This window comes from Haliotis cracherodii, unplaced genomic scaffold, assembly GCF_022045235.1.
Source record: "Haliotis cracherodii isolate W230 unplaced genomic scaffold, xgHalCrac1.p SCAF_32, whole genome shotgun sequence".
NCBI lineage: Eukaryota > Metazoa > Mollusca > Gastropoda > Lepetellida > Haliotidae > Haliotis > Haliotis cracherodii.
Window position 1 is genome coordinate 549,101 of NW_027266289.1, and position 19,115 is coordinate 568,215.

The 19,115-nt window shown below is 44.2% G+C and overlaps 1 protein-coding gene and 1 pseudogene across 1 annotated transcript in view; one reads left to right on the plus strand and one right to left on the minus strand.

The window, feature by feature from the left end:
- Positions 1 to 19,115, minus strand: part of LOC139477234 (serine/threonine-protein phosphatase 6 regulatory ankyrin repeat subunit B-like) — a 214,874-nt pseudogene that overhangs the window by 83,824 nt on the left and 111,935 nt on the right.
- LOC139477213 (death domain-containing protein 1-like) overlaps positions 1 to 19,115 on the plus strand; it is a 72,105-nt gene that overhangs the window by 44,405 nt on the left and 8,585 nt on the right. Inside the window, exons 3-9 of the mRNA XM_071259773.1 lie at positions 3,189 to 3,366; positions 3,822 to 4,025; positions 10,738 to 10,936; positions 13,169 to 13,303; positions 13,881 to 14,063; positions 14,263 to 14,391; positions 17,238 to 17,457. Coding sequence (XP_071115874.1) covers positions 3,189 to 3,366; positions 3,822 to 4,025; positions 10,738 to 10,936; positions 13,169 to 13,303; positions 13,881 to 14,063; positions 14,263 to 14,391; positions 17,238 to 17,457 — 1,248 coding nt within the window. The remainder of the gene's footprint in view (positions 1 to 3,188; positions 3,367 to 3,821; positions 4,026 to 10,737; positions 10,937 to 13,168; positions 13,304 to 13,880; positions 14,064 to 14,262; positions 14,392 to 17,237; positions 17,458 to 19,115) is intronic.

A 19,115-nucleotide genomic window follows, 5' to 3' on the forward strand; every position in this document is an offset into this window, starting at 1 on the left:
AGGAAGTGTTAGCTTGTTAAAGCCCGGTTCTGTTTCCGCTAGTAATAGACCGTCTGCCCGGAGAGAGAAAGGTCGGAGTTCGATGCCCGGCAACGTACTTGTTGTTACCCTGCCTCGCGCTCGGCATTAAGGGGCTAAAACAAGGACTGGCCGATCCGGAGTCAGTATGATGTGTCTGAGTGGGGTATGCATGTTAAAACTGCGGCAGTGGGGCAGTAATCTGGACGAATACAAACAGCCACACAGCCACAGCCACACGCACACACACACACACACACATACACTCGGACACACACACACACACACACACACACACACACACACACACACACACACACACACACACACACACGCTCACACACACACACACACTCACTCACTCACTCACTCTCTCTCACTCACTCACTCACTCACTCACTCACTCACTCACTCACTCACTCACTCACTCTCTCACACACACACAAACACACACACACACACACACACACACACACACACACTCGTGCATGCACGTCGCTACATCAGTGCAATAACCTTTAACGCGACGGTAAACCCAATTTCACCTCACCTCTCCAACGGCAAGCACTGTTGTACTTGCGTTGATGGCCTGTGTCGCAACGAATATAATGATAACATGGTTACTTTCAATATCATAAACTTGCGTCAGGTGGCATATTCACCATATTAATTATAAACCCGCTTATTTTGAAATATTGATTCATCGAATATGATTAGATAAAAAAAATGTCATCACTCATGGTTAAGTCAGCTATATGATGTATTGTGGCCTGTATTGTTATAATCTGCATAAATCAATCAGCTTTATCGATCCCTGGCACATCGGGTGTCGCTACTGCAACAACCGACCAACATGCATGCAATAGACTGACAGTCAGGACAATGTGACGTCACTGGTTACCATGACGTCACAATCAAATGACATCACTAATGGCTCTGCTACTGAAGCTATTAGTAGTACTTTTTACACTGAAGACACTGCTAATTACTGTCTACAAATTGAAAAAGTTTGATGTTAGATGATAAATAAAATCTCACCCTCGTGTCTTTTGATATCAAATATATCAACACTCGTTGATAAAAGTGGCAAAAATCCTCGGCAAGCCTCAGAATTTTGCCACTTTTATCAACTCGTGTTGATATATTCCATATCAAAGACACTCGGGTGAGATTCTCTATATACGTCAGAAGTAAATCAGCGAGTGTCATGTGTATCGGGAGTCAGCTGTGTTGTTGTGCAGTATGTTCCAGGCTGGAACTCACGTCTTTGTAAGTCCATTATACGATTCCGACTATATCATGAGCGTGTTTCCGCCACCCGTCACACACATGGTTGATAGGATAACATCGACACGGTACGATGACACTCAATCAGACAGTTCCCAGAGGATGACAACTCGTTTTTCTCATTCGTCGAGAGGCTGCTCTAACCTGCTCCCCTAATCCCACTTGCCTTAATGGTTGGTTGGTTTGTTGTTTAACACCGCACTCGGCAATATTCCAGCTATATGACGGCGGTCTGTAAATAATCGAGTCTGGACCAGACAATCCAGTGATTAATATCATTAGCATCGATCCACGCAATTGGAAATGATGACATGCATCAACCAAGTCAGCGAGCCTGACCACCCGATCCCGTTAGTCGCCTTTTACGACAAGCATAGTCACCTATTACGGCAAGTATGGGTTGCTGAAGACCTATTCTACCCCGGAATCTTCACGGGTCTCTTAATGACTAAATAGACATGATATAGGCGAACAAGTTGACGTAAACCTTGAACTATGTATAAACTATACAAAAACACCAACAAAAAACACATCGACATTGCAAGTACGTGTTACCCGACGTTTGGTGTCGCCACTGATTTGCAGTTGTCCTCCTATATAACGTTCACACACTGTCACTCCCTACCGCCAAATGGAATCTGTTTCGGCGAATATTCTAGACAGGTTATTTTCTCTTGCTTTGACAGTTTAGATTGATTTAACATTTTCCTCAGTTACCATTACGAAGACCTCCCCTTGGTAAGGTGACATAAACTATCCCTGCGGTTAGAGCGATTTAATTACAGATGTTGTGCGTTCTCGGCTGCATAATGACTTCCACCGCCATTACGTGACCCGCGGGCTTCACCGTTAAAAATGTAGAGGCATTAGCATGTATTAAACCCCGTCAGTGATTGGCAGGCAACGTTTGACAGCTGTTGGTGTTGGAAACTGCTGGCTTCTGAAGTCTTGTGCCAAAATAACAAATGTAAACAACGCTTGTTTGTGTGTACGTCTTGCGGAGCTGCAAGGTCAGATCAGCATCACGTATGTCCGCATCACGTACGTTCGGGTGTCTTTGTTGTATCATGAGGTGGCACTGTTGGATAACCACGCCGACGGTAGTGTACCATGCCAGCCACTTGCTTCCTATTTACTTCTTTTGACTGTTCTGTTTGTGTGGGGTTTGAAATATTCTGTTTACCTGTCATTTACCCGGTTGCCTGATTTTGGTAGTTGTATATTCACATCTGTCTGCCTTATACTGGTTTGTCTACTCCACTATTTTCTGTCTGCTCTGTTGATGACATTGTGTCTATTAGAGTCTACTGTATCCCTCTGCAGAATGCGTCAACATTGTGTCAACAAGACGTTTGCTGCCTTTCTCCCTCTGCAGAATGCTTGATAACATTGTGTCTACAGGACGTTAACTCCCCCCCCCCCTCCCCCCGCAGAATGCTTGATAATATTGTGTCTACTAGACGTTTACTGTCCCCCTCCGCAGAATGCTTGATAATATTGTGTCTACCAGACCTTTACTGCCTCCCTCTGCAGAATGCTTGATAATATTGTGTCTACTAGACGTTTACTGTCCCCCTTTCGCAGAATGCTTGATAATATTGTGTCTACCAGACCTTTACTGCCTCCCTCTGCAGAATGCTTGATAATATTGTGTCTACTAGACGTTTACTGTCCCCCTCCGCAGAATGCTTGATAATATTGTGTCTACCAGACCTTTACTGCCTCCCTCTGCAGAATGCTTGATAATATTGTGTCTACTAGACGTTTACTGCCTCCCTCCGCAGAATGCTTGATAATATTGTGTCTACTAGACGTTTGCTGTCCCCCTCCGTAGAATGCTTCATAATATTGTGTCTACTAGACGTTTACTGTGTACTGTCTAGATGAAGAGTTACAGACTGTTGAAGAGAAGGAGCTGAGCCACAAACTCACGTCACTTAACGCCGCCGTTGCCAAGGCCAACGCGGAGGTAGCGGAAGCTGTGCGTCTTTCCGCCGAGACTGAAAGTACCGCAGTGAAGGCTGGGATAGCTGCTGATAGGGCCAGAGAGGAGGCCAAGAGGTGAGTGAGTGAGTGAGTGAGTGAGTGAGTAACTGAGTGATTGAGTGATTGAGTGAGTAGTGAGTGACTGAGTAACTGAGTGATTGAGTGATGGAGTGATGGAGTGATGGAGTGAGTGACTGAGTGACTGAGTGACTGAGTGAGTGCAATAATTCATGCATATGACTGGAGGCATCAAGACAGGGCCTCACACATAGACCAGAGTCGAACCGTTTTACCGGCGTGACGAGCAAACGCCTCAACTACTCGCCTACTCAGGGAACAGTTTCGCCATAGCTCTCACCCTGCCCACTCCACGGTGCAGTGCTCTAGGGCCAGGGACGAGAGTGGTGGTTCCACACGCTAAAGGACGACCTACGAACATATTGTCATTGCTGTGTTATCCGTTCGCATGAAGCTCAAGGCGTAGATACATTATATCTGTAGCGACAGGAAACCAAATTTGTCTCTTCCAGAATACAAGAAGAAATAGAGTTGCGTGCAAGGATGGAGGCTGAGAAGAAGGCTGAGGAAGAGAAGAGGAAGGAGGAAGAAGAGAGGAAGCGTGAGGAGGAGGAGAGACTGGCGGAGGAGGAGAAGCGGGCCAAGGAGGCGGAGTGGAGGAAGAGGGAAGCCAGCAATCTGGAGAAGAACCCCTGGGAGAAGTGGCCAGTGAATGAGTGAGTAGACGTCATGTACATGCAGCAGTGTAGCGCTGTAGCTGTAGAACCGTAGTAGTTGTATCACTGTAGCTAAAGCTCAGTAACATTGTAGCTGTGTAGCTGTAACACTGTGGCTGAACCTCTGTAACATTGTAGTTTTGTAGCTGTAACACTGTAACTGTAGAACCGTAGTAGCTGTATCACTGTAGCTAAAGCTCAGTAACACTGTAGCTGTAACACTGTAGCTGAAGCTCTGTAACATTGTAACTGTGTAACTGTAACACTGTAGCTGTAGAACCGTAGTAGCTGTTTCACTGTAGCTGAAGCTCTGTAACATTGTAGATGTGTAGCTGTAACACTGTAGCAGTAGCTCTGTAACACTGTAGCAGTAGCTCTGTAACACTGTAGCTGAAGCTCTGTAACATTGTAGATGTGTAGCTGTAACACTGTAGCTGTAGCTCTGTAACACTGTAGCTGTAGCTCTGTAACACTGTAACTGAAGCTCTGTAACATTGTAGCTGTGTAGCTGTACCACTGTAGCTGAAGCTCTGTAACATTGTAGCTGTAGCTCTGTCACATTAGCGCTGTAGCTCTGTCACATTAGCGCTGTAGCCCTGTAACATTGTAGCTGTAGCTCTGTCACATTAGCGCTGTAGCTCTGTCACATTAGCGCTGTAGCCCTGTAACATTGTAGCTGTAGCTCTGTAACATTGTAGCTGTAGCCATGTAACACTGTAGCTGAAGCTCTGTAACATTGTAGCTGAAGCTCTGTAACATTGTAGCTGTACTTCTGTAACATTGTAGCTGTAGCTCTGTAACACTTTAGCTTCAGCACTGTACTGTAACACTGTAGCTGTAGCTCTGTAGCTGAAGCTGTGGAAATATAGCTGTAGCTCGGCAACTATGTAGCACTGTAGCTCTGCAGCTGTAACAATGTAGCTGTGCATCTGTAACACTGTTCTGTTATACTGTAGCACTGTAGCCTTGTACTTATGGAGCTGTAGCATTGTAACTATGTAGCTCTGTAGCACTGCGTGTGTGGCACTGTACATGTAGCTATGTAGCTCAGTAGAACTGTATGTGTAGTTCTGTAGCAATGTAGCATGCGTCTCAGCAGCAGGTCTCTCTATTTGATTTATTTCAATACATTCCATTTTATGTCTCAACAAACGGGGGGCACGTGTGGCCCAGTCGTCCAAGGCGCCGCGATTCGCGGTGCAGAGTTGCGTCCCTTGGGCACGCCAGAAACTTATGATTGTGGGTTCGAACCCCGGTTCTCCCGGATTATCATTTTAGGTTTGTCAGCACCATACCCGTGCTCGTGGGTTTCACCGAAGCGGTTAACGTCTGAGACCTGCATCACTTCAGGCTTTCCTCCCACAAACCTGACACTCCGCGATATTACCGGAATACTCTTAAAAGTGGCGTTAAACTCACTCACACACTCTCAACAAACACCAAAGGAGGAAGTTGAGTTTTGGTCATATCAATAGTGCATTTTAAAGTGACGTGAATTTTTCTTTTAGCCGCTACATTCTTATCAAAGGAAATCAAATGTGTGAAATCATTGCTTTGAATGGTGTAGATTCTGATGTGATCAGGTCCTGGTAATCTAGACCCGTGAAGATCCGGGGTAGAATAGATCTTCAGCAACCCATGCTTGCCGTAAAAAGCGACTATGCTTGTCATAAAAGGCGACTAACGGGATCGGGTGGTCCGGCTCGCCCACTTGGTTGATGCATGTCATCGATCCCAATTGCGTGGATCGATGCTCATGATGTCAATCACTGGATTGTCTGGTCCAGACTCGATTATTTACAGATCGCCGTCATATATCTGGAATTTTGCTGAGTGCGGCGTTAAACAACAAACCAAGCAACAACCTGGCAATCTATACTTAGTGTGAGAGGCGACTACACGGATAGGATGGTCAAGCTATGGTTGATGCCTTGTCATAGACACGTTTCTCAGTTTATAGATATGGATGCCTATAAATTAAGCACGCTTCTCGTTGTATAGATATCTTCACTGATTGGATCAGCCGTGTTCCGCCGAACTGGTAGAACTTGTTTCAAGCTACCAATCACACTGCGCACAAACAAATCTCGGGCCCTAAACATTTGATCATGTCAAGGACATTCTTGTTTGTGCTGTTAAAGAGTTGTGTGTATTTTACATATACCGGTCTGTTATGTCCGTTCAACACAACAGCTGTCACTTGCTATGCGTGGATAACTAAATGACATTAACACAACAGATCTCACCAACACAACAACAGTGTTGTGTGAATGTACTTGACAACATGCCGGCATTGAGGACGTCGGGTTGGTATGTCCGTTTTGCAAACGGGACCAAAGGTTGACAAACATACACCGCCCTCATAAATAACAATAGAATATCGTTATATGTGTCAGTATGTGGACATAGCGTCATTTACTACAGCGTTTCTCTGATGTTATTCAAAGCCGTGTGTGTATTGGGAAATACTATACAAGTCATTATCTACTCAAGACAGCCATGGCTCTATATCACAGACTGGCCTTAAACTTATCAAAGGTGAAGTAGCGCCAGTTAACTGTCTTTCATTGTTTGGTTTACCCTTTCTATTTGTTGTTTAAAGCTGCGCTCAGCAATATTCCAAGAATATGAAGGCGATCTGTGGATAATCGAATATGTACCAAACAATCCAGTGACTGCCACAATGTGCACTGATTTGTTTGTTTGTTTGTTATTTAACGCCGCACTCAGCAATATTCCAGATATAGGACGGCGGTCTGTAAGTAATCAAGTCTGGGCCAGACAATCCAGTGATTGACATCATGAGCATCGTTCTACGCAATTGGGATACGATGACATACATCAACCAAGTCAGCGAGCCTGACCACCCGATCCCGTTAGTCGTCTCTTACGACAAGCATAGTAGCCTTTTACGGCATGCGTGTGTTGCTTAAGACCAATTCTACCCCGGATCGTCACAGGCCATACATCCACGCTATTTCCCACACTGAATGCCCTCTGGGTGGACATGAAAACCAGCAAATACACAAATCGCTCTGTTTCCATTCAGTTACCGGAAAGTATACACTGTGCATACGTAAGCTTCTCTTCCTCCATAGCGTTCAGACTGAGCGTAGTATACTACACGTGGTATAGGAACCAGGATTGTGAGTTTTAACGTATACCCCACTGTATCACATCCGCTTTCTCGGAGTTGCCTCCCTTGGGCACGCCAGGAACCTATGATCGTGGGTTCGAATCCCGGTTCGCCCTGATTATTTTTCTAGGTTTGTCAGCACCATACCCGTGCTCGTGGGTTTCACCGAAGTGGTAAGCGTCTGAGACCTGCATCACTTCGAGCTTTCCTCCCACATTAAGCTGACACGCCGTGATAAAACTGGATTACTGTTTAAAACGGCGTTAAATCACTCGCGCGCCCAATCAAACACGTACAAATCTCTACTGGAGCGGATTTACAGGATGGGGATAAGGTGATTTGAGGGGAGGGGAGGTGAAATGGGGTTTAACTTCGCGTCCAAGATTATTGCACTTATATAGCGACGTGCATGTACGTGTGTGTGTTTGTGTGGCTGCTTGTACTAGTCTGGACTGATGACGATTTATAATGCTAGCTCACTGAGATACCATGCGGCAGTTTAACATGAATACCCCACTCAGACACAGTAAACTGACTCCGAGCCGACCAGTCCTTGTTTTAGTCCCTTAATGCCGAGCGCCAGACAGGGAAACAACAAGTACCATCTTTATCGTCTTTTGGTATGACGCGGCCGGGGATCAAACGGACCCTCTACCACTAGACCACTAGGCCACGGAGGCGGTCGGATAGGGATAAATTATTATGCTGGAACGATACAGTACAATCATCAGAGTGAGTGAGCAGCATTTCAGGATATCACAGCGTGTCAGCTTGATGTGGGAGAAAAGCCCGGAGTAGTGCAGGTCTCAGACATTCAAACACATTATTTGCTTAAACAGGGATTTGAACCCATGACCATAATTTCCTGGCTCGCATAAGGGACGCAACTGCGCAATTGATTGCGGCGTCTTAACCGAATGGGCCCCCATATTCCCGGTCAGCGTGTTAGAGGGTTCAATTGTATGAGTAATCATCAATAGCGCTCATGCTAATTCACACCAAGGCACAATCAGAGTTCACATGTAATCTATCAATTTCACATTTAATGTTTTCTACATGTTAATCCGCCTGGGAGAACAGTACGTACGTTTCACACGTCTCCACTCAGCACGGAATTCCATGACTTAAGTCACGTCCCGCGGATCCTTCCCCGGCTATAATGGCTTTACAAAAACTCAACCCCTGTCATTACTGTTAGAATACACTGGAAAAGCCAGGTGCCCGTGAGGAGCGTGGGGTGTGAAGAATATTTTAATTGCTCAATATTTTTCTCATTTCCCCAGAAAACCTGGCTTCATATAACGCAAACCGCGGTATAGCGAGGTCGATAGGGCAGGTAAACATGCATTGTCAATACTTCACACAAGCTTACAGCTCTGTTTACTGTGCACTATAGTAACTATGTGTGGATAAACGACAGGTGCAGAATGGTTATTATCGTAAATCATTTGCAAGTAAGAAATATAATATTAAAGAGGGAGTAGGTTCAGGCGAATTGCGAACCATAATTGTGTCTGCTAATCATATTTAGGGATGAGAATCATATGAAATTAATAGCTACCCTCGATGCACAGCCCCAAGGACTGAGTTTTCTATAATAATACCTCGCCTATAGGTCTCAGGCAAGTGACTGTTTAAAATGTGACTTTTGTCCCTCAGCAGCTGACGGGTACCCGGTAGATGGTAGCGTGAATGCATAACGTTTTGTTGCCTGGCAGTCAGTGTCGGTTGTATTCCCCCTCTCAATGTTGTTTATGAATGTCAGACATCTGAATAATACAAGTACAATGTGTTCCTGGGAAAATGGTAGATGAACCTTTTGCCAACCGAACGCTCGGCGTTTCCGTGAAAGAAGAACCCAGAACCCCATGTTGGTAGGCGAGTGACTGGATCGTGTGGTCAGGCTCGGCGATTTGTTGTTTGCCTGTCATTGGTGAGATCGATGCTCTTGATGTCTGTCACTGGACTGCCTGGTCAGATTCGATTATTTACAGACCGCCGTCAGATAAACATTTTAACTGGCATTTTAGTTAGTAAGTTTAGTAGGTTGTTAAAGGAAAGTAGAGACAATATATTTATGAATGAAAAATTCGTTATTCTATTAATATTGATCATATAGATCCTTGGACCCTTGCCTGACAACTGTATAAGGATCCTAACGTAACCGTCACTCATACTTGACAACGATATAACGATCTATACTGAAATGTCACTCTTGCTTGACAACAATATAAGGATCTATATCAAACCGTCACTCTTGCTTGACAACGGTATAAGGATCTATATCAAACCGTCACTCTTGCTTGACAACGGTATAAGGATCTATATCAAAACGTCACTCTTGCTTGGAAAAGGTATAACGATCTATACTGAAACGTCACTCTTGCTTGACAACCGCATAAGGATCTATATCAAAACGTCACTCTTGCTTGGAAAAGGTATAACGATCTATACTGAAACGTCACTCTTGCTTGACAACCGCATAAGGATCTATATCAAAACGTCAATCTTGCTTGGAAACAGTATAACGATCTATACTGAAACGTCACTCTTGCGTGACAACAGTATAACGATCTCTACCAAATCGTCACTCTTGCTTGGAAACAGTATAACGATCTATACGGAAACATCACTCTTGCTTGACAACAATATAAGGATATATACGGAAACGTCACTCTTGCTTGACAACGCTATAAGGATCTACACGGAAACGTCACTCTTGCTTGCCAACCGCATAAGGATCTATACAAGAACGTCGTATCATAATAGTATAAAGATCCACACATATCTTGTCTCTGACAACATAAAGCTTGAATATTACTGAGTGCGGCCTGAAGCAGCAAACCAACCAGCCAACTATTTTTTTTCAAATAAAAGGGTAAACCAAACAACCGAAGACAGCGAAGAAAAAACATCTTCACCTGTGTTGAGATTAAGGTCAGTCTGTGATGTAGAGCAGAGGTTGTTTTGATGAGGTAATGACCCAGTGTTTCCCAATACACACGAGGTTTTGTATAACATCAGAGAAACGCGGTAGTAAATGACATACTGACACACATAACGCTATTCTATTGTTTCTTACGAGGCGCCTTCCATGCTTACGATGTCAACCACAGGATGGTCTGGTGCAGAGTCGATAACTTCCCGTCATTTATCAGCGATGTTACAAACAACAAACACGCACACCTTGTTTATTTGTTGTTTAACGCCGCACCGCAATATTCCACCTATAGGACGGCTGTCTGTAAATAATCGAGTCTGGACCAGACAATCCAGTAATTGACATCATGAGCATCGATCCACGCAATTGGGATACGATGACATGCATCAACCAAGTCAGCGAGCGAGCCGGACCACCCGATCCCGACAAGCATGGGTTGCTGAAGACCTATTCTACCCCGGACCTTGATGGGTCCACATCCTCTCACATGGACGGACGGAATACAGAATGTCGCCACACTCCCCCTTACAGCGGGTCTATTTCTCCAGGTTACAATACTTTGTTTTTTAAATAAATAAAAAACCGCTGTACCCTTAGTGTGGGACAATCTAGTCACGTGTTGATGATGTTTGCAGGTACGACGTCGGTAACTCCCCAAGTGACATCTCCGTGGCGTGTATCATTCGGGGTCATCCGGCCCGCTTTGACCGGAATGACGTCACACTTGACCTGGTTGACCTGGACAATCTGGACGTCACATACGGGCCACACGAGGAGCTGATTAGTCACGTGGTCAAGCTGAAGTCACCCAAGGGCGACGACACCGACTTGGAGGTTGGACTTTGTGGCGTCATGATGCGCCAACACTTAGACGTCACTTGTGACTGGCTGTGTAATAATGTTGTTTGCATGTTTATACATCTAATCATCTATTACCACCTCAATAAATCTTTGAATATTGCAGAATACGCCATTCCCAGCTCTAAATCGACGAACACTAACCTGTCGTTTAACTGTTCTCACTGAAATAAACACACCATTAAAAGTGTGAGTGAGTATGATTTTACGCCGCTTTTAGCAATATTCAAGCATTATCACGGCGGGGGACACCGGAAAATGGGCTTCACAAATAGGGAATCGAACCTGGGTCTTCGCGTGACAAACTTACGATTCTAATCAATAAGCAACCCCACCGCCCGTCGCTCTTAATGAGTAAGTATGGTTTTACGCCGCTTGTAGCAACATTCCAGCAATATCACGGCGTGAAACACCAGAAATGGGCTTCACACATTGTACCCATGTCGGGAATCGAACCCGTGGTCTCGGCGTGACGAGCGAACGCTTTAACCACTAGGCTACCCGACCGCCACGCTAATAAGGAAGACATTAAACGAACGTATCAACCATTGACAACGCTGTTCTTTATCTATGTAGATCTAAGGTATTTACAGAATGCACACACACCTTTCATTGCTCTATCGAACGTTAATGTTTAATAACACCCCACTCCAGGCATATTTACAGGACTCATTGAGCAGTTCGTGTACACACTAGACTCGGGGAAGGATACGACCCAGGGCAATAGCAGTGGAGTGTTAGGCAATACTCCCACCAAACTACTTAACACACATCAGAACCCCTCCGTTCACCACGGGCCTTACCGACACCACTTCCATCTTATTCGTTACAACAGTGTTGATATTGGTCGTCAATGGCAACCCTGAGACGCCTCGAGACATATTAGTGAGATCCCAGGTTAGGTCAAAATGATGATTATTCATTTGGGATCATAAATATGTTGATCTGCACATATGAAAGCCGCAGTGAAATGACGTTACTTGTTTAATGATGTGAGATATTATTGTACTCCTTTTTGAATTATTAATGAATGCTGGACCTTTGTTGAGTGTCAGGTTCAAACGGCAATGATTGTGTTTTAAGTCAGATGTAAGATGCAAAATATCAGTTATATCTACAAGTCATAATTACTCTCAAACGTAAAACTGATATTCCCGTTAAACAATATCTGACTGGTTAGTCATCGCCTTGTGGAAATCTAGGAAAGTCGATCAGTCTCCCATGACGTCACATAATTGATGGTACGTAACTGGCAAAATATGCAGACATATATCTAGGAAGGCATTTAACATAGTCTGTCATTGCAGCAGGTTTGCAGATGTAGAAAGGGACTTGTTTTAGCGCGGTTCCATTTCAGTTTCAGCTCTGACTGACATTGTCAAAATGGTATTGTGTTTTAGCGCGGCTCCTGTCCAGTTTCAGCTCTGACTGACATTGTCAAAATGGTTTTGTGTTTTCTTCAAGTGCCATGGTAGGAGATACCCTGAATTTTGTTCTAATAAGATAAGATTACAAGAACACATTTCGATCGATCAGTTCGTGCGGGATACATCGTTGTGGTAATTTCTTGGAACATAGAGTAGTAGTATTTATTTCAAAACACAATTTTGGCACTCGACGCTACCGTTCTTCGGTCCGCCGCCATGGAACTGACATTGCTGTTGAACCCAAATCACTCTCTCACACAATTAATCTTCGCAACCATGGGAAGCGTGAATGAAATGAAACATTGCTAGGTCCTACAGCCATGATGGTCACACACAACCAAATGCTTTCCCAAAGTATATAGTAACGTTATACAAAGTAAGTATTGAACATCTATTACCTATATGTGTGTGCACAGCAGCAATGAAAAACATGATTAGCCTTGCCAGCTCCGTTTCCCTATACAGGAAGCTAAACACACCACCCCCAGTTACGCACCAAATGTCACTTGCTTGAAAATATAATTATTCATCATGTTGAAAATGACAGCACTAAATATATGTATAAAACAAAAACAAACAAAAAAACATGGGCAGTTTTGATTATTGAATGGGTGTACATTTTAAAAACATAAAATTCTTACACAAAATCATCCAATCACAGCTGCCAGATGATTCAATCTGCACTGAAGACAACCGTTTTTTGAACGACTGATTGTGATTTGTCGATTAGAACCTGATGCTTGTATGACGTCAGTTGTTTATCATCTCCCTTGCCCACCAGGAGGCGCTGTACGTTGCCCTGCCGCACCTGTTGACACGAGCGTCGGCTGCGTCACGAGAGGCCGTCATCAAGGCGGAGATAGACGGCCAGTGGCAGGAGCTTCCGACAAGGGAGGTAACCTTTGAAAACCATAAGGTGAGTCGATGCATCCAAGGTTACATATGCTAACAAAGATAAGTTAATTGTTTATCAATCTGAACAACGAAACCCTGCACCTTTCATGTTTATTGTGTCACAGATAAAGATAGAAATACATTGCAAGTTATTCCATGTCACCATGCAACTAGTTTTAGGCTACGCCCACTACAGTTTCCTGATCAGCTGATAATAAAGTGGGCGGGACTTTTGTATTCTTGCTCTGAACGACGTCACTGGTTTCGTTGCGTTGATTACAGTTTGTGAAGTTATCATTCTTAACTTATTTATTGTTTAGCATTCAATAAATATATGTTCATATAGATTTCCTGAAAGTGTGAGCAAATGAGCACCGGGTTTTACTATTTGTCCTTCATATTAATTAACGTCAAGTCTGATTTACGATTAATAATTCCCCTCATTGTGTAATAGGTATTCTAGAGTAAAATACAACGTTTATGAAATACCTAATATCTTGATCACATAACATGACGATTGTTATGGTAATTGGATTATCCTGTAGGTTTCTGCGCATGTCCCGAGTGTGTATTTACTGAAGCTACTAAAACTATTACAGGATCTGAAGTTCGCTCAAGCTGAAGTGAAAAATCTCACGACGCTTCTCGTAATGTCACGATTCAAACGAGACTTTGTGACGTTAACAAAGCGGTCAGCGAAAGTGATGTCATCGTACGACCATCGGGTAACAATGGTCATACCACGTGACACCTTCTTTGGCAAGGAACATTTCTTGATGCAGGTAGGTGATAAACTTTATGACATCCCAATCCAATTTTGAGTTGATTGTTTCTGTTGAACTTGAAGTACACATTATTCATATTAAATACATTTTACCTGATGATGTTTTGGATTTTCGCAACAACAAGCTGTGCTATCGTTTGTGATTGTACCCTGCCTGTTATTCACGGTGTATGGAGTTTCACTGTCATCTGGTACAGGTTCAGCCAGTAGATTCTGCCTCAGTTCATGACTTCCGGTTGCGGGATGCGCGTGCGAAGGGTTTGCTGACATCCAGTCCGGTCGTATACATGGACTGGGAGACGAACGAGCTGCAGAAACCCATCTCTGTAAGTTCCCCATCCTTCACATCCAAGTCCTGAACACAGAAACCGACCTCTGTAAGTTCCCCATCCTTCACATCCAAGTCCTGAGCACAGAAACCCATCTCTGTAAGTTCCCCATCCTTCACATCCAAGTCCTGAACACAGAAACCGACCTCTGTAAGTTCCCCATCCTTCCCTAACCCTGTCTTAAACACAGAAACCCATCTCTGTAAGTTCCCCATCCTTCCCATTCCCGTCTTAAACACAGAAACCCATCTCTGTAAGTTCCCCATCCTTCACATCCAAGTCCTGAACACAGAAACCGACCTCTGTAAGTTCCCCATCCTTCCCTAACCCTGTCTTAAACACAGAAACCCATCTCTGTAAGTTCCCCATCCTTCCCTAACCCTGTCTTAAACACAGAAACCCATCTCTGTAAGTTCCCCATCCTTCCCATCCCCGTCTTAAACACAGAAACCCATCTCTGTAAGTTCCCCATCCTTCCCTAACCCTGTCTTAAACACAGAAACCCATCTCTGTAAGTTCCCCATCCTTCCCATTCCCGTCTTAAACACAGAAACCCATCTCTGTAAGTTCCCCATCCTTCCCTAACCCTGTCTTAAACACAGAAACCAATCTCTGTAAGTTCCCCATCCTTCCCTAACCCTGTCTTAAACACAGAAACCCATCTCTGTAAGTTCCCCATCCTTCCCTAACCCTGTCTTAAACACAGAAACCCATCTCTGTAAGTTCCCCATCCTTCCCTAACCCTGTCTTAAACACAGAAACCAATCTCTGTAAGTTCCCCATCCTTCCCTAACCCTGTCTTAAACACAGAAACCAATCTCTGTAAGTTCCCCATCCTTCCCTAACCCTGTCTTAAACACAGAAACCCATCTCTGTAAGTTCCACGTCCTTCCCATCCCCGTCTTAAACACAGAAACCCATCTCTGTAAGTTCCCCATCCTTCCCATTCCCGTCTTAAACACAGAAACCCATCTCTGTAAGTTCCCCATCCTTCCCTAACCCTGTCTTAAACACAGAAACCAATCTCTGTAAGTTCCACGTCCTTCCCATCCCCGTCTTAAACACAGAAACCCATGTCTGTAAGTTCCCCATCCTTCCCTAACCCTGTCTTAAACACAGAAACCAATCTCTGTAAGTTCCCCATCCTTCCCTAACCCCGTCTTAAACACAGAAACCAATCTCTGTAAGTTCCACGTCCTTCCCATCCCTGTCTTAAACACAGAAACCCATCTCTGTAAGTTCCCCATCCTTCCCTAACCCTGTCTTAAACACAGAAACCCATCTCTGTAAGTTCCACGTCCTTCCCATCCCCGTCTTAAACACAGAAACCCATCTCTGTAAGTTCTCCATCCTTCCCATTCCCGTCTTAAACACAGAAACCAATCTCTGTAAGTTCCCCATCCTTCCCTAACCCTGTCTTAAACACAGAAACCAATCTCTGTAAGTTCCACGTCCTTCCCATCCCCGTCTTAAACACAGAAACCCATCTCTGTAAGTTCCCCATCCTTCCCTAACCCTGTCTTAAACACAGAAACCCATCTCTGTAAGTTCCCCATCCTTCCCTAACCCTGTCTTAAACACAGAAACCCATCTCTGTAAGTTCCCCATCCTTCCCTAACCCTGTCTTAAACACAGAAACCAATCTCTGTAAGTTCCCCATCCTTCCCTAACCCTGTCTTAAACACAGAAACCAATCTCTGTAAGTTCCCCATCCTTCCCTAACCCTGTCTTAAACACAGAAACCCATCTCTGTAAGTTCCCCATCCTTCCCATTGCCGTCTTAAACACAGAAACCAATCTCTGTAAGTTCCCCATCCTTCCCTAACCCTGTCTTAAACACAGAAACCAATCTCTGTAAGTTCCACGTCCTTCCCATCCCCGTCTTAAACACAGAAACCAATCTCTGTAAGTTCCCCATCCTTCCCTAACCCTGTCTTAAACACAGAAACCCATCTCTGTAAGTTCCCCATCCTTCCCTAACCCTGTCTTAAACACAGAAACCCATCTCTGTAAGTTCCCCATCCTTCCCTAACCCTGTCCTAAACACAGAAACCCATCTCTGTAAGTTCCCCATCCTTCCCTAACCCTGTCTTAAACACAGAAACCAATCTCTGTAAGTTCCCCATCCTTCCCTAACCCTGTCTTAAACACAGAAACCCATCTCTGTAAGTTCCCCATCCTTCCCTAACCCTGTCTTAAACACAGAAACCCATCTCTGTAAGTTCCCCATCCTTCCCATTCCCGTCTTAAACACAGAAACCAATCTCTGTAAGTTCCCCATCCTTCCCTAACCCTGTCTTAAACACAGAAACCAATCTCTGTAAGTTCCACGTCCTTCCCATCCCCGTCTTAAACACAGAAACCCATGTCTGTAAGTTCCCCATCCTTCCCTAACCCTGTCTTAAACACAGAAACCAATCTCTGTAAGTTCCCCATCCTTCCCATTCCCGTCTTAAACACAGAGACCAATCTATGTAAGTTCCCCATCCTTCCCTAACCCTGTCTTAAACACAGAAACCCATCTCTGTAAGTTCCCCATCCTTCCCTAACCCTGTCTTAAACACAGAAACCAATCTCTGTAAGTTCCCCATCCTTCCCTAACCCTGTCTTAAACACAGAAACCCATCTCTGTAAGTTCCACATCCTTCCCATCCCCGTCTTAAACACAGAAACCAATCTCTGTAAGTTCCCCATCCTTCCCTAACCCTGTCTTAAACACAGAAACCAATGTCTGTAAGTTCCCCATCCTTCCCATTCCCGTCTTAAACACAGAAACCAATCTCTGTAAGTTCCACGTCCGTCACATCCCTGTTTTGAAACCAATCTCTGTACCCATGTTTTAGGTCAGCTTGCCCTGTCCTCCTAACCCCGCCAAGGCCAAGAAGCTGGCCCAGATCCGGAAGCTGAAGGAGGAGAAGATGAAGAACCCTGTCCGCGTCGTCCCTGTCACCATCGAGGAGGAAGAGAGGGAGAAGGAGAGGAAGAGGCTGCAGATGGCCGATGGGGAGGAGAAGAAACAGGGCCACAACAAATGGTACATGGGCGAGTACGGAGCTTCAGATGGTACGTGGTAGTTTGGGTGCCAACCACATCCCCATCCTTTGTCACAGCGCACTACACACGATATGTCTGTTGGTGTTACAAACCCTTAACAAACTGTAATAGAAAATAAGGTCAATATGTTTCGAGCTGTATGATCATGTAAGGTATGGGTGTGGCTGTTGTTACGTGTCGATTCTCAAAGTGAAACAATATGTTCATCCAGAAATCTATACGTAAAAGAACAAGTGGTATACAAATAGGAATTGTATTACAAACTTAACAAGGTTTACACATCAATACAAATTACTGCACATCAATTACAATGGCAATACACAATAAAGTGGTAAAACAAAAGTCAGTGACAGTATAATATAAGGGTAACGCTATTTTTCAGGGCATTATCATTTGCAGAAGCCCGATGTCTCCTGCGTCGGGCAGTTGAAAAGACCGAGGGTTTCTGCAAATGATAATGCCCTGAAAAATAGCATTACCGTTATTATAGCTAAAATGGATGGAATTTGGTTTTGAAACATTTACTGCAACCAACACGACTGACCCACTTTTACAAATATGGAAACGTCTTAGAATAAACCAGATGACGACACTATTGAACGTGACGTCGCCTATCCCTATCCTATGACCTCACCTAACAACGGGCGTGATAATAACCCGTCGTCAAGCAATATGAGGGCATGATCAAGTTACAGTGGCCCGCTATCTATCCATTTTAGCTATAAAATATGATAGTAGTGGTCAGTATCAAATAAATAAATACATTGGTGATATCTTAGTTATCGACATAGGTCAAGCTTCCGAGAAAGGCCCAGGCAGGGAATCAGGGGTGATGAGTGATCTTCCCACGAAAGCTGACCTTGATGTTAAGAAATGTGTCAGAGACACGTTAGCACGCTCTTCCCTTAGGTACAGTCCAGCTGGCTACTCGAAATGTCCACACAGTGCCATCACCAGACATGTTTCTGTAACTCGTAGTCCACCGTATTCCGGAAGTTTACATAGCGCACTTGCATCTAAATATAGAAGCTCCCTCAAAAGTGCTAACATGAAACAATACTACATTCCTGAGAACTAATCACTATGCAAAGGCAATGCAATGAGCGTCTACCGAATCTCAACAGAAACAATATAAAAGAAGTTACAATCACTGTTCAGCAATAAAATACGCTGTCATATAACAGTGTTGTGTACTATATTGATGAGACTATTGCTTTGAATATGTTGGTGACTGTAGTATCTGATATGGGTATGACCTTTGTATATGTTTCGGATGTGGCTGTTGTATGTGGCAGTAATGTGAGATATTGACTGTTGTATTGTGTACAGATGTGTCTGTTGTATGTGGCAGTAATGTGAGATATTGACTGTTGTATCCGACATGGATGTCACTGTTGTATGTGGCTGTAATGTGAGATATTGACCGTTGTATCCGACATGGATGTGACTGTTGTATCCGACATGGATGTGACTGTTGTATCCGACATGGATGTGACTGTTGTATCCGACATGGATGTGACTGTTGTATCCGACATGGATGTGACTGTTGTATCCGACATGGATGTGACTGTTGTATCCGACATGGATGTGACTGTTGTATCCGACATGGATGTGACTGTTGTATCCGACATGGATGTGACTGTTGTATTGTGTACAGATGTGGCTGT